This window comes from Eutrigla gurnardus (assembly GCF_963514095.1).
Source record: "Eutrigla gurnardus genome assembly, chromosome: 22".
NCBI lineage: Eukaryota > Metazoa > Chordata > Actinopteri > Perciformes > Triglidae > Eutrigla > Eutrigla gurnardus.
Window position 1 is genome coordinate 2,266,895 of NC_139933.1, and position 22,973 is coordinate 2,289,867.

General features: G+C 45.6%; 2 protein-coding genes across 4 annotated transcripts in view; both read left to right on the top strand.

The window, feature by feature from the left end:
- The window catches only part of abcc3 (ATP-binding cassette, sub-family C (CFTR/MRP), member 3), a 32,642-nt gene extending 15,419 nt beyond the window's left edge, over window positions 1–17,223 (top strand). The window contains exons 8-32 of one of the 3 annotated variants that reach the window (XR_014599248.1): window positions 775–1,035; window positions 1,815–1,992; window positions 2,095–2,256; window positions 2,595–2,687; window positions 2,884–3,087; window positions 3,467–3,613; window positions 3,691–3,778; window positions 4,374–4,440; window positions 4,519–4,645; window positions 5,082–5,258; window positions 5,386–5,553; window positions 6,449–6,632; window positions 6,724–6,838; window positions 6,916–7,072; window positions 7,458–7,665; window positions 9,936–10,249; window positions 12,236–12,435; window positions 12,739–12,865; window positions 13,147–13,248; window positions 14,604–14,750; window positions 14,925–15,083; window positions 15,615–15,781; window positions 15,913–16,107; window positions 16,472–16,796; window positions 16,831–17,223. Coding sequence is in view for 2 of the 3 variants with exons in the window: in XM_084040557.1 (XP_083896683.1) it covers window positions 775–1,035; window positions 1,815–1,992; window positions 2,095–2,256; window positions 2,595–2,687; window positions 2,884–3,087; window positions 3,467–3,613; window positions 3,691–3,778; window positions 4,374–4,440; window positions 4,519–4,645; window positions 5,082–5,258; window positions 5,386–5,553; window positions 6,449–6,632; window positions 6,724–6,838; window positions 6,916–7,072; window positions 7,458–7,665; window positions 9,936–10,249; window positions 12,236–12,435; window positions 12,739–12,865; window positions 13,147–13,248; window positions 14,604–14,750; window positions 14,925–15,083; window positions 15,615–15,781; window positions 15,913–16,107; window positions 16,472–16,583 (3,859 nt within the window). In the remaining variant the exon portion in view is untranslated. Of the gene's footprint in view, window positions 1–774; window positions 1,036–1,814; window positions 1,993–2,094; window positions 2,257–2,594; window positions 2,688–2,883; window positions 3,088–3,466; window positions 3,614–3,690; window positions 3,779–4,373; window positions 4,441–4,518; window positions 4,646–5,081; window positions 5,259–5,385; window positions 5,554–6,448; window positions 6,633–6,723; window positions 6,839–6,915; window positions 7,073–7,457; window positions 7,666–8,886; window positions 9,198–9,935; window positions 10,250–12,235; window positions 12,436–12,738; window positions 12,866–13,146; window positions 13,249–14,603; window positions 14,751–14,924; window positions 15,084–15,614; window positions 15,782–15,912; window positions 16,108–16,471 lie in introns of all 3 variants that reach the window. The other 2 variants (XM_084040557.1, XM_084040558.1) reach the window with 2 other exon arrangements.
- A 3,464-nt stretch (window positions 17,224–20,687) lies between these two features.
- Window positions 20,688–22,860, top strand: LOC311032871 (WAP, Kazal, immunoglobulin, Kunitz and NTR domain-containing protein 2-like). The gene is made up of 2 exons (XM_084039942.1): window positions 20,688–20,888; window positions 20,999–22,860. Exons 1-2 carry the CDS (start codon window positions 20,703–20,705, stop codon window positions 22,547–22,549), a joined length of 1,737 nt encoding a protein of 578 aa, XP_083896068.1. The 5' UTR covers window positions 20,688–20,702; the 3' UTR covers window positions 22,550–22,860.
- Window positions 22,861–22,973: the final 113 nt, after the last annotated feature.

Here is a 22,973-nt window from a genome sequence, read left to right on the forward strand (position 1 = left end):
GTGTGAAGTCTTCGTCAGCTCCATAGCTCATTGAAGATAGCATAGAACAGACCTCCGGCTCCACGTTGTGCAACCCCAGTGAAGTCTGGTGACCTGTGACCTCCACGAGGGCTGCTTCCTTCCACTTTTCCTGTCCTGAGTTTCATTGTGTCCTTTCCTCACGAGAACAACTTGTAAAATGATACGGAAAAGCCTAATCGGGGCCTTTTCACTCGTCGTCATCTGGAAACCTGTTTGGCGTTAAGCTGAATTCCATCACAGTTGTCCCGTCGAACTGTACGTTCCAATTAGTTCGCCGCCGGAATCCGACTCCTGCGCTTTAAGCTGGCATTAGAATAGATGTTTTTTTTTTGTAGTTTTGCAGCACATTCTTTTCCCTGAAAACTTTTCCTGCATTACGTCTCACGGCCTGAGCTCGTTCTGAACAAATAAACACTGAAACAGGAACGAGGAACACACTGTGGCACTAACACTCTACTGCAACAATCCAGCTTTTCCTGAGGGATTTATCCTACCTGATGAAGTTTGGAATATGTGTGGAGCTAAAACAACTAGTGCATTAATCAATGAGTGTAATGCAGCCACGATTTAAAGGGATTGGTCGGATGTTTTCAAGTGGCACTATATGCTGATACTGAGCACCAACGAGGCTTTCCAAAAGGATGTTTTATGCTGTAAAGTGTTTTTATTCTAGTCGCACTAGATAGATATTCATGTATTTGTCTCAATTACTTATAGTCTTCTTTCTTGTCTGACATCCTACAAATTCTCCAGTGAACAGAATCTGTCCAGCCAGGCCGTGTACTCCAAGCCCTCTCCGTCCGCCAACCACATCGGAGGAGGTGGAGGAGGTGGAGGAGGAGGTGAAAGCAGCCCGGAGGAAGTGGAGGTGCTGCTGTCCAATCAGAAAGCTGCCTCCCACCAGCCGTCTTTCCTCCGCTCCCTCGTCAAAGCCTTTGGACCCTACTTCCTGATCGGCTCGGCCTTCAAGCTCCTACAGGACGTCGTCACCTTCGTCAACCCTCAGCTGCTCAGGTGGGCAAGAGATCACACGATGCCGCTGCGTGACCTCGTTACCGCACCTCATTTGCAACTTCCACTGTTTCAAAATCTATTTCCAATGATGTTTGCTTACACAGTGTTTGCATGTTTGTTTGTTTGCTGTCTTTTTTCAAAACCTGGTCCTTGTTCAGGATGCAAATTCATTGTATGAATTCAAACAAATGCGTCATTTATGCTTCGAACAGGACGTGGTGTGAATTTACTGATAGCAGCTGTTCCATGAAAGCCTTATCTGTATCTAGAGAGGTGTTATCAGAGCTGGCTGACCACATTGTGTCATGTGATACACTGTTGCACTTTGTTTCCGACAAATGTACTTATTGTAAGTCTCTTTGGATAAAAGTGTCCGCTAAATGCCCTAAATGTCAGTGTAGATGTAGAGAAAGTAAAGCTTTTGGAGGATATTTTCAACTAACACAGTGACATTAGGAAGTCCTCGATTGGCTCTTTGTTCTAGTTGGTGAAGAACTCATTAAATTTAGAATATATGGGCCTATTTACTTTGTTTTCTCTTTTTTATGTGGAACAATTTGAATATATGGTACATCTCCATGTTTAATAGCTTCCTTGTTGCAGTCAAGGTGATCCATTCATCCTAATTTCTTTAAAACATCTCCCCTTTATTCATCAGAAAAATGTTATGCATGAGACACTGTAGGAAGAGTCATGACGTAACCTTTAAAACAAGCTTCAATTGAACTGTGCACCGTCATCTACGTGCCATTAATGTTCCATTTTATTCACTCTTACAGGATGCTGATCTCGTTCACAAAAGAGAAGAATTCTCCTGACTGGTGGGGTTACTCGCTGGCCTTCCTCATGTTCTTCACCGCCTTCTTGCAGACCCTCATCCTCCACCGTCACTTTCAGTACTGCTTTGTCACCGGCATGAATGTACGCACAGCTGTCATAGGAGCTATCTACAGGAAGGTATGCGGTACCATCTTTACCGTGCACACTTATTCCACAGACGCTGAATTCCCTCCGATCTTTAGTCCAGCTGTTTTCTTCCCCCTCATCGCTGTCCTGCAGGCGCTGGTGATAACCAACGCCGCCAAGCGTTCGTCCACGGTGGGGGAGGTCGTCAACCTGATGTCGGTGGACGCACAGAGGTTCATGGACCTCACCACCTTCCTCAACATGCTGTGGTCTGCTCCTCTTCAGATCATGCTGGCGCTGTATTTCCTCTGGCAGGTACGAGCACAAATTAGGCACGGGTTTACTGTTGTGCTTAGAGAAGAACCTGGTGATACGATACCATAATACTGGGGTTACAATGCAATATATTGTGATTTCTAGAAACACTGTACAAGTGTAAAACATCACCATATACGTTAAATCGCTCCCAAGACTAACCGGGTAGGATGACATCATTCGGTTTGATGGTTCAACGAGCCCTGAGTTATTGCAGATGCTTATGACGAAGCATTCTCCTCCATATTTAATTAAGGTGCACATGTTATTTATTGGAAACAGGGGAGTACTCGTTTTTAATTTGCAGTGATTTACACTCTGCTGTGTCTTTTTTACAGAACCTTGGTCCGTCTGTGCTGGCCGGCGTGGCCGTCATGGTCATGCTCATCCCTTTCAATGCCGTCATCGCCATGAAGACGCGAGCCTACCAGGTACGAGGATTTGTCCGTTGACTTTCACTCATATGACATGAACAACTGGGGTTGCTAATGTTGGCCTAATAACAATGGCCAGTATATAATGCTACCCTGGCCCTGTTGTATCATCTTATTTTTCATTTGGTTTCCATACACTGATTTCTGTAATTCAAGTGTGAAATATGAAGTCCCTCCTGTTCCTCTCTCCCAGGTGGAGCAGATGCAGTACAAGGACTCTCGCATCAAGCTAATGAACGAGATCCTGAACGGCATCAAAGTCCTGAAGCTGTACGCCTGGGAGAACTCCTTCAAAGAAAAGGTCCTCGCCATCCGGCAGAAGGAGCTCAACGTCCTGCGCAAGACGGCCTACCTGGGAGCGCTGTCCACCATGGCCTGGACCAGCGCCCCTTTCCTGGTAGGCTCAGTCCACATGTCCTTATACAGTGTGAGAGCCAGCACATCCAAACAGGCTTCATGAGGGACGGGAAAAAAATGTCATTTTCTGAGGAAGAACACAAGTATTTGCATGGTTGTTTGCAAATAAGATGGATTTGTTGCCTCAGGCATCCACATAAGCCCATATATCATGTTTCACAGCTGGGATCCAGCAAGTATTAAGAAAGCAGAAAAATATGTCAGAAATGACAAATGAGCCTAATTTGAATATTTGGGGAAACCTGGAAATAAAGAGCTCATTTATTAAAGTTTTTAGCCCCTAGTCTGAACATTATCACAACACAAAGTCAGATTTGTATTACATTGGACGTCTAAACAGTCTGCTGATGTGTTTCCAGGTTGCCTTGACAACGTTCGCCGTGTATGTGACTGTGGACGAGAACAACGTCCTGGATGCGGAGAAGGCCTTTGTGTCACTCTCGCTTTTCAACATCCTCAGGTTTCCTCTCAACATGCTTCCCCAAGTCATCAGCAGCATCGTCCAGGTAGGAACTCCCTTCTTTTCTCCCCCAACTTGACTTTTCTGGCGCTGCAGGGTTCATTGAGTGTCTGTGTGTCGCAGGCCAGCGTCTCACTGAAGCGGATCCAACGTTTCCTGAGTCACGATGAGCTGGACCCAAATTCAGTAGACCGAGAGAACACAGCCACAGGTGAAATTAAGAACTCTTCCTCCTTTTGGTTCAGGTTAAAACAATGCATGCATGTCATGCTGTGGAACAACGTTTGTGTACGGTGGTTGGAGAAATTCAAATCACCTGGAGGAAAACATTCAAAACATGTGGTAGTGGTACACTTCAGCCTCTTGTGGCCTAAATCTGAATTACAACAACAAACAAACAAACAATTCTGCCAACATTTTTTTCCTTGTTTTCACGGATGAAAAGATTGAAAGATAATGCTGACAAATAAAAATGTGCCTGTTATTAAGCCCTACACACAGGAGGCATAACTTTGAAATAGATCAGACCAGATTGTTTTTCTCGTTTGCCTCTCAGGGCTTCCATACATTGCACATGCTTTAAACAGACTTAGATGGGTGTAGAAGCCCCGGAAAACTGTGTCATTAAATCTCATTACTCCAGTGTGTGATCTCTCTGAAGCAAAGTCACGGCTTCACACTTGTACTTTCTTGCCCGGTGACTCAGAGCCTGAAGAGCTTTCAGATGACTAATGCTTAAAAAAATGTCCTCTCAGCGTTTTATCCCATCAGACTCCCAAATCCCATCAACTTTTCTTTCTCCACAGAGTTTTCAGTGACAGTCGTCAACGGTAAATTCACCTGGTCTAAAGAGGATCCTCCCATTCTGCACAAGTATGTCCCGATAAACCGCATGCTTGTTATGTGTTGGTGCAGTGCAGTCGTACCTGAATGTTGACCGCTTGTTTGCAGCATCAACGTGATGGTGCCCCAGGGCTCCCTGCTGGCCGTGGTGGGCCACGTCGGCTGTGGGAAGTCCTCCCTGATCTCGGCTCTGCTCGGTGAAGTGGAGAAACTGGAGGGAGAGGTTTCTATTCGGGTAGGACGTCGTCTCATGTTCAGTATAACAGACAAGCAAGGAACACGTTAATTTATCTTCTTTATGTTCCCTAGCCCTCCTTTTAAAGCTGCACTAGTTTTACATTAAAGACGCAATGTGTACGATTTAGTTTAAAACATCAGAAAGTACACTAATGTTAGTTATCTACTAAAATGAGCATGCTAACCAGCTAGCCTTGTCTTGTGATAGCGAGTCCCTGTAGAGTCCAATCAAGTCATGGGACAAAAATTGTGTCACGGTTGTCCAGGCCAAAATAATTAATTCATAAAATTATCCCGATAATCATCAAAATCTCAAATAATTCCAGTCAAGAACCACTTTGAGCACACTGGTGGACCTCTGGGGTGTTGGATATAAAAACAGATATATTCTGGGGACACAATGCATGTTAAGGGTTTCTAATTGCCTTCCTCAGGGGTCGGTGGCCTACGTACCCCAGCAGGCCTGGATCCAGAATGCCACCCTGCGGGACAACATCCTGTTTGGGAAACCCTACAATGAGCAGAAGTACAACTGCGTTCTGGAAGCCTGTGCTTTAACCCCCGACCTGGAAATGCTGCCCGGAGGAGATCTGACCGAGATCGGAGAGAAGGTACACTTTGGTTTTCTGTCTCTCCACAACGCCGGCTTTGGTTCTGGTTTCCTTTCTTGATGTCTCATCATACATGAGCTTTATGAAAGTGTTGAGCCACAGTGATGAGTGTGTCTGGATCCTGCAGGGCATCAACCTGTCTGGTGGGCAGAGACAGAGGGTGAGTCTGGCCCGAGCTCTGTACAGCGACACCGACGTCTACCTCCTGGACGACCCGCTGTCCGCTGTGGACGCCCACGTGGCCAAGCACATCTTCGACAACCTCATCGGTCCGGAGGGGGTGCTGAAGGGCAAGGTGAGGAGAGCTTCGTCTTCTTTTTTAACGTAGAAATATATTTACATCAGTTTGCTGAACTAGAAAGGTAGAGAGGAATACATACGGATACTTATTTTTCACTTAATCTTCCACAATAAAAGTGAATAGTGCATTCAGCATGTTTCATGATTTCTCTGTTAATCTCAACATTTCGAAAGTCATAAAATCTCTCACAATCTTTTGCAAAGTTGAGTGTCTAAAAAAAAACGTCCAGCCGGGTTGTTTTTCTGTCTGGTTGCTATGATACGGAATATCCAGAGGAGTAAACATGTCAGTAGAGGGTCTGGATGGAGGCTGAAGAATGCAGGGAGAGATGGAGGACGAACACGCCGGTCTGTGTCGGTTTCTTGAGATTTCCTTTGAGAGGAAACATCTCGACGAGTTCGATCGTTTGAGCTGCGAGCGAGCAGTGAGAAATCATTCACTGGCCTCAGGCAGAGACGCTTACCCATGAAAAGTAAATATTATACATAGCTCGCAGCCTCACAAGACGGTTCACATGTCTGTGGACTCTCTTCCTTGTTTCAATAGAGGAAGTGTCTTATCTTTTTACCAGCAAGGAAATCGTATATTTTATCAGTTTATTATGTGTTTGCTGTCATGTTTATGACCACAGCTTCTGATAAGAAACGGAGGCGTTCCTGCCTTGGCTGTGCAACTGAAGTGAATATGGCATTAAAGTTGAGTTGTTGATTAAAGGTGTGTCTGAGTTTTACTTAAGAATTAAATGTTGGGCAAGATACTGAACTCCAAATTCCCCCTGATGGTAATGTGTTAGATCCTGAAGGGCAGGTGGAAACTTGTTAAAAACGATGTCTAAATGCAGCTCCGTCTACCATGACATAACAATGTCTCCTTTGTTGTTTGCCTCCAGACTCGTATCCTGGTGACCCACGGCATCAGCTTCCTGCCCCAGGTGGATAACATCATGGTGATGGTGGACGGCAGGGTGTCGGAGATGGGCTCCTACCAGGAGCTGCTTCAGCAGAACGGAGCCTTCGCAGAGTTCCTCAGGAACTACGCCCTGGAGGACTTCGTGGAGGAGGAGGCCATCACCGGTACTTCCTCTACTCCGGTTATCACCTCATTTTATGTCCTGGTTGAGCTTCGTTTGGCGGAAATAACATACCTCTGACATTGCTTTCACAGAGGAGATGATAGAGGACGAGGAAGAGGAACTGTTCCCTGACGACGCCCTTAGCAACCACGCGGACATGGTCGACAACGAGCCGGTGATCAATGAAGCCAAGAGGAATTTTATAAGGTAGCGGGACTATTTCTGTATAACGGCCTACAAGGCTGGATATTGTTTTCTTACCGTGATCTTATCTGTGTTTACAGGCAGATCAGCATCATTTCAGCGGAGGGAGAAAACCCCAGGTCGCGCTCGGTGAGGAGACACGGCTGCAGCCAGAGGAAACACTCCGACCAGCAGGAGAAGAAGAAACCACACGAGAAGCAGAAACTCATCCAGGCAGAGACGGCGGAAACGGGCCGGGTCGGTGTTTCCTCATGCACATTTTCTGGTTTCAGATAAACATTTGATTTGAAATGGAATTTGATACGAACCGACTGAAAAGACGGGTGTGGCGGATTATAAGTAAATATTGATCCTTCTTACCCATTTCTCATGAGGCATTACCAATGAAGATGGATCAACTCACATAATATTAACCATCTCAACCTTTTTATAATATAGATGCTGCACATAAATTACATTTGCATGATTTCTTTTCACACCTTCAATATCAAATTATTACTATAACATAATAAAGAAATACAGTTGTGTATTATTTAACCCTGAGGTGGAAAATGATTTGTCATTTTCATCCCTTTGAGGCCGTCTGAGCCGACCTGGACTGAACCCTGTCCCTCCTCCCCAGGTGAAATCCAAGGTTTACCTGGAGTACGCCAAGGCGGTGGGAATCCCGCTCTCCGTCTTCATCTGCTTCCTGTACGGCTGCCAAAGCGCCGCCGCCATCGGGGCAAACATCTGGCTCAGCCAGTGGACCAACGACGCCTCGAGAAACCAGACGAAGGAGAATGTTAACATGAGGGTGGGGGTGTACGCAGCGCTGGGCATCGCACAAGGTAGGAAACACTAGAGTGTCATAACGAGCACCGAATGAAGCAATCAGTCATTTTACTGTGTTTTTTTATACCTTCCAAACAAACGCAGAGCAATTCATCTGCAGTTATTGTGTTGCAGTAAACTTAACACGTGCGTTGTGATGCTTTCAAGTCACAAATCCACATCTACTCATACGTGTTGAAAGTCCTCTTAAAACCAACCGAACTCAGACCGAAAAGTGGACCAAAAGATAAGAGACTCCATTTGTGTTCACGTTGTCAGATCCCTTGAAAGAGGACTCAGGTCTGTTTCTGGTCCACTTCAGCTCTGATGGGTCCTCAGCCCTTTTTATGTTCACTCTAGTTCCTACCTTCATCATCACTCTGCTGGTCAATGCTCACCCCTTTAATGGCATTTTTACATTTTCTCATTAATTCCATCTAAAATATCTATTTTATATTAATGTGGAAAACATCTCCTTCAAACAACTATATTTATTCAAGTTTCTGACCTAAAACTCAATAGTATGAGATTACATTTGAGCACATCATGATAATGTTGAATAAAAGAGCCTGAACACATCATAATGTAACTCAATGGAACCTCAAATGTGAAAATATCCTTAAAATCAAGCACCACTCATGTTTATGCATTTATTGTTGGATATAAACTTTGTTTACATAATGCCTTTTCTCTGTTTTATATTTAATTAGTCCAGCATATGATTTATTTTGTCCCTTTATTCACCAATTCATGCAACACACATTATGGATTTACAAATCCTTAAAAGACGATAAGTAACAGGGGATATGAAATATAAACAATATATACTTTTTATGTAATAAAATGACTAAATTCAAAATAATGAAGAAGAGAATGTAAAAAGAAATGTGAGTGAGATTTATTTCAGCATATTTAATGTTTTTCTGGTTTTATGTGCTGCCATATCATGATGCTAACATTATATATGAACTTTAACTCCATGGTGCCAAATGCAACTTCCTCCCACACAGCTTCTTGTTGCAGACGGACTGAGTGTATTAGTTGAAAGTTGTTTTTTTGACCATAAGCCCACTGCAGAGATGCTTCGAGGGCCGAGAGGACATTTAAGTGTCCGTTAACGGACCGATGCTCACTGTGTTTACTCGTAATTTCATTACTTTCTCATTCCACAATAATGCCCTCCTCTCTCCAATATCCTTTTTTTCCCCTCCATTCCTGCTCCTCTGATTCCACCCCAGGCATCCTGGTCATGATCTCCACATTCACACTAGCCATGGGGAACATTGGTGCAGCCCGGAAGCTGCACGCTAACCTGCTCACCAACAAACTTCACACCCCCCAGTCTTTCTTTGACACCACGCCTATAGGACGCATCATCAACCGCTTCTCCAAGGACATCTACGTGATAGACGAGGCTCTCCCGGCCACCGTGCTCATGTTCCTGGGCACCTTCTTCGTTTCCCTTTCCACCATGATAGTTATCATTTCCAGCACACCCATCTTTGCCGTTGTCATAGCGCCCCTGGCTTTCATATACGTCTTTGTCCAGGTACTCAGAGAAAATGTTGCTCATGTGCCAGATGATCCTCTCTTCTCTTTCCTCTTTTTCCTTTGCAAATGTCCTCTTCCTTCCATGCCGCATGCAGCAGCAGCAGCAGCTTTATTAACCTTGCAGTTGCAGCATTTGTCTCCCCATGTAGCCTGTGATGGTGACGAGCCTTTCATCCACACTCACAACAGACATGCACACCGGCAGGTTGACCACTACAGCACACGTTCACTTCACAACATACAAACCCAGAAGCACTTTTCCCTCAGTGTTGAGTGGTCTGTAACCTCCATCTAGAGGTGGAACAGTGGTAATACAGCTGGATCAACCGTGTTTATTGGAGGCCAGCGATGGCTGGATTTGTTTGAAGGATTTATGGTCTGTAATGTGAGTGAAGGAAAAACAGAGTTCTCAGCTGAAACAGTAGAAGAGTCCTTGGCTGGTTAGATAAACGGTAGTTTATCTTTGTAACAGAGTATCTGGGGATCTTTAAAAAAAAAGTTTCTCCCATAATATTCAAATATAAAAACACTGGATCGGTGTATCCCAACAGGACAAATACATCATATGCAGGTGAAGCCTGTATCGCTGTAGAAGCACCAGATACAGAGTCACACGGTGCAGATGTGTGGCACCCACAGGAGTCAGATCACACGGGCCCTAATCCATTTAACACAGGTGTTGTTGTTGACCCCTCCCCCTTCCCCCCCCACCCCTCCCCCCCTCCCCTTCTCGCAGGTGTGCTGTTGTTGGTTAACTGCCTGTTGTGCCGGGCCTACAGTATGCTGCGGGCAGCCAAGCTCACACACCTCAACTTGCTCCAGGGGGTCCTGCGAGCTCCGCAGGCCTTCTTCGAGAGCACCCCCACTGGGCGGTTACTAAACCGCTTCAGCAAAGACGTGGATACTATAGACTCCCACATCCCAGATAATATTGACATATGGATGCGCACTTTCTGGTACACACTGAATGTGCTGCTCATATGCTCTGCTCTCACCCCAATGTTCCTCATAGTCATAGCCCCGTTAATGGTGTTCTATTGGTGGGTTCAGGTAAATAGGAAACGAGTCTGCTAACTCATTAATACAACATGCATGTCTGAGAGTGTGTGTGTGTGTGTGTGTGTGTACCGGTAGAATGCTGCATGGTGGTTGAAGCGGTCGCTGCTGTTCTAGAGCCGTAGGTGCAGTGTAGTTGGGTCTGTAGTCGTAGCTGTCTGGTGCCTTCATGGTGTCATAACTCTGTTATATTCCATTCATTCTCAGAGGCAGGGCTGCTCTGCAGGAGGAAAGAGTCTCACTAGTTAAACTCTACAGCTACTCGACTTTCTACTACAGCTGAAAGAAGCTACCTGCCATAGTGTCCAAGTCTTTTTTTTTTTTCTAATCACACCTACTGACCTGCAAAGACCTCTTTGCCCGGTCTGGATTGTCAGATATAGCCACGTTAACTTCTGCCCACTTGGGGTTTTAAGGAGGTTATTCCTTTCACAGGAGCAGCTCTGTCCGTCGGGACTGTGGTGTCAGAGCCGAGTGAACTGTGGTAGCTGAGAGCAGCGGTTGTTGTGGTGGTGTGCGTCGTGTTCATAACCATTGATTCATTTTTTTTAACCATTAACAAGGCAAACTAAAAGCCCTGAGAGCAAGTGAGAAAACAAAACAATCCCAAGTCTGACCTGAATCTTCTGTTTAAAGTTTTTACCTTTTTAAACGTATGTTTCATCCATGAAACAGGTGGAGGAAAAATCTGTTGTTTTTTTTGTCGTTGTAATGTTTGTTTTGTCCACTAGAGGCTGAAGTGCTTCCTTTACATGATAGCTGAATTATGTCATAAATGCAGGAAAGAAAACATACTTTTTCTCAGTTGCTTCTCAGGTTTTCCGTACAAATTCACCCAACATAAATAACTGCTAGTGGTTTGAATCATTTAGATCTGTTAATGGGATTCTGGTTCTTTTTCTCGTTTATATAGAATTATGTTGAGATTAAGAACCAAGGAAGGTGTTGGTGGTCACATACAATGTTATACTGGCCATATTGTATTTTTGATGCTACTCCTGACCTCAAAATGACCCAGATTGATTTATTTCTGCCATTACATTGGGCAGGGAGCTTTTCAAATTTTGAACAGAATACCTTTGATGATGTCATCAGGGTAACCTCAGTGTGGGCTTTGGAGCTTGACTTGATATGTCAGGTTCTGCTGCCGGTCTCAGGTTTACGTGTCAGGAATTAAATAGATCATGTCAGTCTACATGTAACCCATTTTTCTAAGCATGCTTACACCTCCAGATGACATGAATCAGCTGAACTAACACCAGCTCATATTATTCCTGTGGCTTCGTCATGGCATCCATCCCGCATGGCCTCTTGTCTTTGCTGCAGCGTTTGTCTAGAATCTACAGCTTCTGCTTGAATGATACATGTTAAAATTCTGCAACAAAAAAAAGTCATATCACTCACTTTTAAAGTAATGAAAAAGTAATAAAAGTATTTTTTTTTAATCAGATTTTAAATGTATCATTTAAAAAATTATGTGTGCTGGGAAAACAAAACACCTGTGGTTTAACTACAATATATTCTTCTTATATTTCTATATATATGTATATATTATTTATATATGAACAGTATATTGATATTGTAATTGTTTCCCTCCATGATATGTAGTTGAAAGCCTGGGTTTAGGGCGTTTCAGACCAGTAATTCAGGAGAACCAGTTTGCATGTGGACTCGTGAAGCTGGCTTCCTGTCAAAAATATGCAAATTGGAAATCTCAAATGAGACCTGCAGGTGTTTTGTTGGCTCCAGGCTTTCTTCATTACTCTGCATGTGTGTGTGTGTGTGTGTGTGTGTGTGTGTGTGTGTGTGTGTGTGTGTGTGTGTGTGTGTGTGTGTGTGTGTGTGTGTGTGTGTGTGTGTGTGTGTGTGTGTGTGTGTGCGCGTGCTCGTCTCATTGTTTTGAATATCTGATCATCTGTGACGTCCTGTTCAGTCGTAATGTGTTCTGCTCCTCTTCCCCCCCTCCCTCGACATCTGCAGAGGTTTTACGTGGCCACGTCTCGGCAGCTGAAGCGTATGGAGTCGGTCAGCCGCTCTCCCATATACTCCCATTTCTCTGAGACGGTGACGGGCTCCAGCGTGATCCGAGCCTACGGCAGACACTCGGCCTTTGTGCTGATGAGTGATATGAAAGTGGATGAGAACCAAAAGAGTTACTACCCCGGTATAGTGTCCAACAGGTAGGTGTCAGCTCAGCAGCTGTGTTGCAGTATTTATTGTGTAATCTTCTGCACTAAACCACTGGAGTGATGGATGAGGCCTTCAGAGGAAGAGTCTGCAGTCTAGCTCGACCCGCCACGGTTTCCTAATCAATAGATATTATTATACTTCTCAACAGTGAGGCTTCTGCTCAGTGTGGGAGGGTCTGGATTAAATACATTAATGTCAGTTTCTTTCCTTGTTGAATACGGGGAATGAAAAATGAAAAGCTTTCGCCCTTCTGTACACATTTTGTAATGTTGCGGCGGCGCTCTGTCCTGCAGGTGGCTCGGCGTGCGTATCGAGTTCATCGGGAACTGCATCGTGCTGTTTGCTGCTCTGTTTGCTGTGATCGGGAAGGAGAATCTGAACCCGGGCCTCGTGGGTCTGTCCGTGTCCTACGCTCTGCAGGTACGCTACTAACGCTGCACACTTACAAATGTTTTCAGACGCTCTGGATTTAGTTAGGTTTTTACAGCTGATGTGTGAAAATAAGTTTAATTAAATCATATTTTGATGCATTTCTAAGCGTAACATTATGAAAAGGTGACATTTAGGTCAGACATGGATGTAAACAGTTTGACACAAACAACCTTAAACCGGTAATTCTTGTTTCTAATTGAGTTGAAGCTTCTCCACAGTCGTATCTCCCACTGCGTTTGAACTACACGTCTGTTCTGGTTCGTTTGTAGGTGACCATGTCTCTGAACTGGATGGTGCGAATGACCTCCGACCTGGAGAGCAACATCGTAGCAGTGGAGAGAGTGAAGGAGTACTCAGAGACCAAGACGGAGGTGTGTGTGTGTGTGTGTGTGTGTGTGTGTGTGTGTGTCTGTGTGTGTGTGTGTGTCTGTGTGTGTGTGTGTGTGTGTGTGTGTGTGTCTGTGTGTGTGTGTGTGTGTGTGTGTGTGTCTGTGCGTGTGTGTGTGTGTGTGTCTGTGTCTGTGTGTGTGTGTGTGTCTGTGTCTGTGTGTGTGTGTGTGTGTGTGTGTGTGTGTGTGCGTGCGTGCGTGTGTGTGTCTGTGTGTGTGTGTGTGTGTGTGTCTGTGTGTGTGTGTGTGTGTGTGTGTGTCTGTGTGTGTGTGTGTGTGTGTCTGTGCGTGTGTGTGTCTGTGTGTGTGTGTGTGTGTGTGTGTGTGTGTCTGTGTGTGTGTGTGTGTGTGTCTGTGCGTGTGTGTGTGTGTGTGTGTCTGTGTCTGTGTGTGTGTGTGTGTGTGTCTGTGTGTGTGTGTGTGTGTGTGTGTGTGTGCGTGCGTGCGTGTGTGTGTCTGTGTGTGTGTCTGTGTGTGTGTCTGTGTCTGTGTCTGTGTGTGTGTGTGTGTGTGTCTGTGTGTGTGTGTGTGTGTGTGTGTCTGTGCGTGTGTGTGTGTCTGTGTCTGTGTGTGTGTGTGTGTGTGTGTGTGTGTGTGTGTGTGTGTGTGTGCGTGCGTGTGTGTGTCTGTGTGTGTGTGTGTGTGTGTGTGTGTGTGTGTGTGTGTGTGTGTCTGTGTGTGTGTGTGTGTGTGTCTGTGTGTGTGTGTGTGTGTGTGTGTGTGTGTGTCTGTGTGTCTGTGTGTCTGTATGTGTGTGTCTGTGTCTGTATGTCTGTGTCTGTGTGTGTGTGTGTGTGTGTGTGTGTGTCTTAGTGTGTGTCTGTGTGTGTGTGTGTGTGTGTGTGTGTGTGTGTGTGTGTGTGTGTGTGTGTGTGTCTGTGTGTGTGTGTGTGTGTGTGTGTCTTAGTGTGTGTCTGTGTGTGTGTGTGTGTGTGTGTGTGTGTGTGTGTGTGTGTGTGTGTGTGTGTGTGTGTGTGTGTGTGTGCTGCAGTTAAAACAGGAATTTATCCACATTCCAAAAGAAACTGTCCCGCTGCCAAGTCACGTTCTCAAACAGCAGAGGAGCTATAAACTATAACTAGATCCAGAAATGTTAGATTAGCTGGAGCCAACAACCCCCCCCCCCCCCCCCCGTTACATTAGACAAGCAGGCCATCTGTACTGTACACTGTGTACACAGTGTACACAGTGTACACTGTGTACACTGTGTACTTTTCAGCAGCGATCCCAGTAAAGTGGCCCCTCCTGAGCTGCTAACTGTTAGGAAGGCTTTTGTTTGGAGGTGAAATGAACTGAGTTGTTCATGAAAGTCAGAGATGCTGGTTTTGTGTCCTCAGGCCCCCTGGGAGGTGGAGGACAAGAGGCCTCCGCCCGAATGGCCCATGGAGGGGAACGTCCACTTCCACGACTACAGCGTCCGCTACCGAGAGGGTCTGGATCTGGTCCTGAAGAACCTGACGCTGAGCGTGAAAGGAGGAGAGAAGGTAGAGGATCAGGATCAGGAGGCCATGACGCTTCACCTGGGGTTCACTCATACAGCTGTGTGTGTGTGTGTGTGTGTGTGTGTGTGTGTGTGTGTGTGTGTGTGTGTGTGTGTGTGTGTGTGTGTGTGTGTGTGTGTGTGTGTGTGTGTGTGTGTGTGTGTGTGTTTACCTCAGATCGGGATCGTGGGTCGCACGGGGGCCGGCAAGTCCTCCATGACGCTCTGCCTCTTCAGACTGCTGGAAGCGGCAGCCGGAGAGATCACCATCGACGAGGTGAAGATCTCGGAGCTAGGCCTGCACGACCTGAGGTCCAAACTCACCATCATTCCACAGGTAACAATCACACGGAGACACTTCTTCTAGACCAGAGGTCTTCAACAGGGGTCCGGGACCCCTAGTGGGTCCGCAGAGCCGAAATGATTTGATCCTTATTTGTTTTCTTCCAAAACTTTAAATATGTCCAAAAATCCACCTTAACATGAATAATAATAATAAGAAAAATGTTGAATATTATGTTGTAAAATTGTGAGAGAACAGAATTAAAATATGAATCTGTCAACTATTATTATTTTAATGGCTTAGCATTGTATACATCCATCATTACAAAGTACTGTTATTCATGGTTCTATAGGCTGCTACACATTATTATTGGCTGGTTTAATAAGGAACATTATATGATATGTAATAGGGGGAGAAATTGTGGGTTCAAGCTGGAACTGTTTCTCAGTTACTAATTGAATATTTTGGGGTGTTTTGGAGTGTTGGTTAGACCAAACCAGTTTTAGGACTTCATTCTGCTCTGGGAAGAATATTTTTATATATATATATATATATACCGGTATATATTTTTTTTTTTGTCCCCAGGAGCCGGTGCTGTTCTCCGGGACTCTGAAGATGAACCTTGACCCCTTCGAGAAGTACAGCGACGAGGAGCTGTGGAGAGCTCTGGAACATTCTCACCTCCACAAGTTCGTCAGCAACCAGCCGGCCAAGCTGGAGCTGGAGTGTTCAGAGGGAGGAGAGAACCTCAGGTGGGTCCTCAGGAGGAGGAGGAGGAGGAGGAGGAGGAGGAGGAGGAGGAGGAGGAGGAGGAGGAGGAGGAGGAGGTGCAGCGTCTCAGTGATCCGTGGAGATGTTTCATGTCCTGTTGTGTTTCCTCCAGTGTGGGTCAGAGGCAGCTGGTGTGTTTGGCCCGAGCTCTCCTGAGGAAGACCAGGATCCTGGTCCTGGATGAAGCCACGGCTGCTGTGGACCTGGAGACCGACGACCTCATCCAGTCCACCATCCGGACTCAGTTTGAGGACAGCACCGTCTTCACCATCGCTCACAGACTCAACACCATCATGGATTACGCAAGGTTCAACACATCCACCTTCAAACTTTTGACAGAGTTCACACAATGCAGTCAGGTTCTTCTTCTTCTTCTTCTACATCTTCTTCTTCTTCTTCTACATCTTCTTCTTCTACATCTTCTAGATCTACTGATCTTGTAAATTGTTCCTCTGACATACAAGAAAAGACAGAAATATTACAGTCTGATAAGGACTTTATTGTGTTAAATACAACGAAATATCTGCATATTTCAGAACATTCAGAACCTGCAAAGCAAATAATGCAAATAGAAGTTGATGATGCGACTTCCCCTTAAACAATGTATGTGGATGTATTTATGTATGTATTTGTATCCAGGCTCTGAGAATGACTCCTGTGTCTCCCTGCAGAGTTCTGGTGTTGGACAAGGGACAGATCGCAGAGTTCGACACTCCTGCAAACCTCATATCTCAGAGAGGAATCTTCTACGGCATGGCGAAGGACGCAGGACTCGTACAGTAGCAGCCGCCGCCGCCGCCCCCAAACGTTCCAGAGCTCGGTCCGACCCGGCAGCCTGAAGAGTACCCTTTATGTGCACTTGGTATTTTTTCAAGACACTTGCTGCTGGTTTTAAAATGAAAAACTCCTTTTTGCAGACTTGGATCGATAAGCAGTTGCAAACAGACGTGATGTTTGTCTGAACCCACATCGGGATATTTTACATTTCTACGTTCCGTACCGAACGCCGTCTCTTTGGCGTCTAAATAAGAAAAAAAGAAAACCGCTGCAAACGCTTTTGGATCCAAGTCTGCTCTTTAGTGCCTTCTGCCAGTGGGATGAAGAAAGCCAGTGAATGTATCGTTTTCCAATCGGCTGTCTAAAATCAAGCAACAACAAAAAAAAAGGAGGACTTTTTTTATTTTTTCTACAAGAAAAATACTGTGCCACTGTACTTTCCTCATAAAAACATACACTTTTGTGATAAACCCACTTATTTTTGTACTGTACTGTTATTTAAGCTACTTTTTAAAGAATTGTCTCATCTAGGGAAGTTTGCTCAGTTAAATATCTGATTCTTTTGTGAACCAAATCTATTAAAACTTGAATTCTGTACAACATATGAATTATGGTAATGCCTTTATTAAAAAAAAAAAAGGAAAAACAACTTCTGTGTGCTCTCTTGGTGTGATATTTAAAGTCGAGCTGAAATTTAAAATATACCTTTTAAATATATATTAAATAATAATAAATATATTTCATATTTTAAACTAAAAAAAAACCCAAACAATATGAACTAATAATATGACATCCATCCATCAATCAATCCAGGCAAATCCATTTTATAAATAAATAATTTTACATTATTTTGTTTACATTTGTTTGAATATGCATTGAATTCAACAACAAATGATTTATTAATTCTAAATAATTGTGTTTCTGCATTTCTGTCACAACAAAAATAATGTAAAAACACTGAATAAGGATGTAATTATTCCAGTCATCCACTAGAGGGAGCTCACATCCAATCAGGGATCCGGTCCCTTCACTCAGACCCGGTCTCTGATCCCCCAGGTGGACTGGTGCAGCACCAGAACAGGACTGAGACTGAAAGGCCTTCTGGGTATTTAGAGCGCCAACATGTCTGAAAGGAAAGATTCTGGAGAATGTATAAATGAGTTTTCCCTAATGAGATGTAATTAAGAAGATTGTTTCCACTCTCTTGTCTCTACGCTAAATATGAAGTTTGTGGAGTTTTGTCTCTTTGTTGTTTTTGGTTGAAGTTTTGCATCTCTTTGTGGTCTCGGTCTTTGCATCTTTATTGCAGGTGAAGGTCAGCGACCCCTGACACCTGGACCTGAACCGCCTGCACCCCGTTCAGTGATCTTTCCATGCATGGTACAGTAAGCTCTTTACTATGCGTTTAATAGTCTAATGTCAGCTGAGCTGTTTGGTTTGACACTGGACTCATGAACCTGCTGACCCAGGACCAGAACCGTGTGACTTGCATTGATCTGATATAGTGTATTTATACCTCAAATCACATTACAATCTCTACAAGATACCACATCCTCCGTCCCCGGACCTCCATGGGGTAAAAACAAAAAAAAAACACCTTTTACAGGAAACCTCCGGGGATCAGCAGAGGAGGATGGGGGACATGAATGATCCAGATCAGAGAGGAAGAGGAGGAGCTCAGTGTATCTGAGGAAGTCTAACTCAGGGCTGGTCCAAGACGAGCCTGAGCCGGCCCTAACAAGCCATCCTCACCACCAAGGTGTCCCACAATGCATTTGGTCAGAGCTCTGAGTTTCGTAGGGGAGGAGGAGGATTTTATTCTGGATGTTACAGAGGAGAGTAATCTCTCTTTATGTTTTACAGAATTAAAAATGAAGCCAATCATTTAATGTATTTGTGGCCCCCGAGATGAATCCATCTTCACTGGGTTTGACAAGGTTCAGGTTAGTGGACTCCTTCCGGTCCCAGATGGGATGTAGTCCGTCTGTGATTCAGCACTACACTCAACTAAAGGGAAAGTTGTGTTCGTGTCAACGAGGACAGGAAGTGACCAAACAGTAAAGAGCTGTTCAAATAAGCTGATATAGCTAATCATACATGCAGAAATAGAGCGACTATAATCCCTCTTACAGGCCTGAGACCAGCGGCTCTGGAAGCTGAGAGAAACAGGCTGTATTTATTTGCTCGACATGCAAACACACAAACACACACTCACACGGAAATCATCACGTCTGCATCGAGAACAAACAATCTCAGCGTGAGTCCACTGTTATTGCACTGGAAGGCACGTCTAATAGCTCGGCTTGTCCTCGGCTGAACCGCTGGAGGAAACCAATCGAAGGAGTGAGCAATCACACACTCATTCATTAAAACGCTCTGCCAAACACACACACACACACACACACACACACACACACACACACACACACACACACACACACACACACACTGTAGAGCACATCACCTGATCTCCAAAAGTTTTCTAAGCTGTCCTCATCTCACCTCGTCGAGCCCACAGACAGCATTTACTAAGTATTTAAGATTGTCTTTGCTTTTTTTATTTTAAAGCCAAACTTCTGTTGGGAGACCTGTTTTAAAACGTCTCACTTCCTGTTTTTACAGCGAGGTCGAGCTCAGTTTCCTTAATGCTTGAGATTTAACATGAGTCCACACATTGACAGATAATCCGGTGGACAAAGACGTGCTTTATAGAGCGTATAGAGTATGTATGTATACTATCAAGTTTAAGTCCACGATGGTGAAAGGAAGGAAATAGTTGTGGAGAAGCCGTCACGCATCACTGGTCACATGTTGTAACGGTACAAACTCTACATATAACATTTACTGTACATATAAACATGCAGCGTATCAGGGTCATAAACGTCTTTGTATTTGCAATAACTCATTTATAATGAGCTGGGTTTTAAAAAGTTGATTAATTCACATGAATCAAAACCTTTTAGTTGAATAAACATAAAGAAAGACTATAAAGTGGGTTTAAATGTGTTTCAGCTCTCAGCTTTCTCTCTATCTCACTTTAATTTAATTACATTATATTAATTTATGCCAACAAATTGAGGGGAATTTATGCAGCTTATTTTATCAACTAATTTCAAATATTATCTTGTCAAACCTGAAAGACATTTACTGTATAGAAATGTATTATTGTTGATCACAATTAAAAGAGGATCTTTTCCTGTTTTTTTAATTAATAATCAGATTGTTATATGTATTATGCATAAACTAAACATTATAAAATATCTGAATGTTTGTTGAGCACATCTTCATACAGTTGATGTGGGATAAGTTTCCTATTGTGTGAAATAAAATAGATCTAACATATTTAAATACAAGACAAAGTTAGTTTGGTTCATTCCTGATTAAAATACATTGAAGGGAAATTCCTTCAATCAATAGAATTTCTCCGCAGATCTTAAAACACACACTCTTCTATATAAAATAATCCTGCAACTACTGAAAGGTTTTTTTAATCAAATTAACAAACGTGTTGAAATTATCTTCAGAAATGTGAAGGAAACGATGACCATTTTATATATCGATTTAAAATATGAGTTTCTATTCTTTGTATTTATGTCTCAATATGTTGATTAACATATTTATTGCAGCTTCATTTCTAAACGCCACGAAAAGTAATTGCGGTTTTTCCTTCGTGCATGTTTAGTTGTTAAAGTGCGCAGCAGCGTCTCCTCTCCGCGCGTCTTGGCGCACGGTGCGCCGCTGGAGCCCGCAAAGGGTTAAACGGGGTTACCAGCAATCCCTTTAACAGGCAGGTACCCCGCCAGCCCCAGCCCCGACGCTCACCACTGACTTTTAAAACGCGTCTTCCAACTTCTCTCGGGAGCGAGTCATGGCTGTCATGTTGGAGCGACTCGTCAAGTCACGCTGACGGTGATGGATGCGGAGCTTCGCGGTATAAAATCAGCATCAAACCGGATAAATCCGCCGACGCACGTGTTGCGCGACTGAGCTGTGTCGTCGTTTACTTTTGTTTTTGTTTTTTATCTCCAGAGACGCGGAGTTCCGTTTAAACTTGCTTGGATCAAACAAAATCTCCAACTTTGAAAGAAGTCTCCAGCACTTGTTGCGTTGTGTTCCGCTCTGGAGATGTGGTGGATGCTGTTTCCTCGGTGGATCTGGTTCCTGGCGTGCTTGACGCTGTGGATGGAGCACCAGGTCGGAGTTTTGCCCCATGTCACGTATTCACACCCGGGAATCTGCCCCAACGACATGAACCCCAACCTGTGGGTGGACGCCATGAGCACCTGTACACGGGAGTGTGAATCTGATCAGGTAAAGTCTTTTTTTGCATGCAGTTTCTGTTTCATATAAATTATATATTTTTTGAGGCTCAATTAATCTTTTGAATCGTACTGATGTTATGAAAATCTCTCCTCCTGCAGGAGTGCGAGTCCTTTGAGAAGTGTTGCCAGAATGTGTGCGGGAATCGGAGCTGTGTGGCCGCCCGGTATCTGGACGGGAAGAAAGGCCCCATGGGAATGCCCAAGGAGGCCACCTGCACCAGCTTCATGTGCACCCAGCAGGGCTCCGAGTGCGACATCTGGGACGGCCAGCCGGTGTGCAAGTGCCGGGACCGCTGCGAGAGGGAGCCGCACTTCACCTGCGCCTCCGACGGCATGACCTACTACAACAAGTGCTACATGGACGCGGAGGCGTGCTCCAAGGGCATCACCCTCGCCGTCGTCACCTGCCGCTTCCACCTCACCTGGCCCAACACCAGCCCCTCGCTGCCCCAGGCGACCACGCTCCGCCCGACCACCGCCCCTCTCCAGGCCACCGTCCCGCCGCCCACCCAGCCTCAGACGCCCGTCCTGGTCGCCAGCCCCACCCACCAGACCGTGAACGTGGGCGACACGGCCAGCTTCCTGTGCGACGTGACGGGTCGCCCGCGGCCAGAGATCACGTGGGAGAAGCAGCAGCCGGAGGGGGCGGAGAGGGTCACCATGAGGCCAAATCACGTGCGAGGGAACATGGTGGTCACCAACATCGGTCAGCTGGTCATCTACAACGCCCAGCCGCACGATTCTGGCGTCTACACCTGCACGGCGGTGAACCCGTCTGGCTCGGTACGGGCCGACCACCCGCTCACGGTGCTGCCCACGGAGCCGCTCGACACCCCCGTGCCCAAGAACGTCACCCGCTGCCTGGCCGAAGAGTGCGTGAAGCCGCCCGATACCTCTGAGGATTGTGGGAGCGAGATGGAGAAGGTCAGCTGGTACTACGAGCCCAAGACCAACAACTGCTTCTCCTTCACCCACTGCCACACCGACAACAACAACAACCAGCCCGGGAAGGTGTTCGACGCGTACGAGGAGTGCATGCAGTGCTGCGGTCCCGAGCTTTCGGGCCCCTGCGGGCTCCCCGGCCTGCAGGGTCCCTGTAAGGCCTACGAGCCCCGCTGGGCCTACAGCAGCACCCTGCAGCAGTGTCAGTCCTTCATCTACGGAGGCTGCGAGGGCAACGACAACAACTTTGAATCGAGAGAAGCCTGCGAGGAGATGTGCCCCTACCCGAAGAACCACCACTGCAAGGCCTGCAAGCCGCGGGGCAAGATAGTGACGAGCTTCTGCCGGAGCGACTTCGTGGTCCTGGGCCGCATGACGGGGCTCACGGAGGAGAAGGACTCGGGCCACGCCCTCGTGACCGTGGAGGAGATCCTGAAGGACGAGAAGATGGGGCTGCGCTTCTTCGGCAAGGAGCCCCTCGAGGTCACCTTCCTCAACATGGACTGGAATTGCCCGTGCCCGAACATCACGGGCGCCGCCGCCGAGGGGCAGGTCATCATCATGGGCAACGTCAGCGACGGCATGGCCGTGCTTCAGCCGGAGAGCTACGTTGGAACGTCCAGCCCTCGCCGCGTACGGAAGCTGAGAGAGGTCATCAGCAAGAACACGTGTGACATTCTCAAAGCGATCACCAACAGCCCCCAGTAGAGGAAATAATCGACGTGTGCATGAAGCACCGGGCTGCTCCCGGCCGAACATTTATCACAGTAATGTTTTTGAACCATTCTTGCAACATTTAATGGATTTCTTTCTGTCTTTGAGCTCCCAATGAGGAGAACCTGGTCACATGACATCTGTTTGCAGCAGAGCTGTTCTGTTATGACATCGGTGTTGTTGATTGAAATACCATGTACGTGAACTCAAGAGACATCCATCACGACCGCCTTGTTGCCTTAATTCCCAGACTCAGTCTTCCCTCGTGCCCTCTCTCGCCTCCAGCAGAAATGAAGGTTGCAGACTTTTGAGTTGAAGCACAAAAGTATTGTTATGTACATAATTTACAAATCTTTTGATAGTTGTATTTGCCAGCTGTAAAACCTTTTTGATATCTGATCCGGCTCCTTGCTTCATG

Bases quoted from the DNA above. Each gene is read 5' to 3' on its own strand.
- LOC311032871 (XM_084039942.1), top strand. From the start codon at position 20,703: ATGTGGTGGATGCTGTTTCCTCGGTGGATCTGGTTCCTGGCGTGCTTG. The intron at 20,889-20,998 runs GTAAAGTCTTTT...CTCCTCCTGCAG, and splicing joins GGGAGTGTGAATCTGATCAG to GAGTGCGAGTCCTTTGAGAA.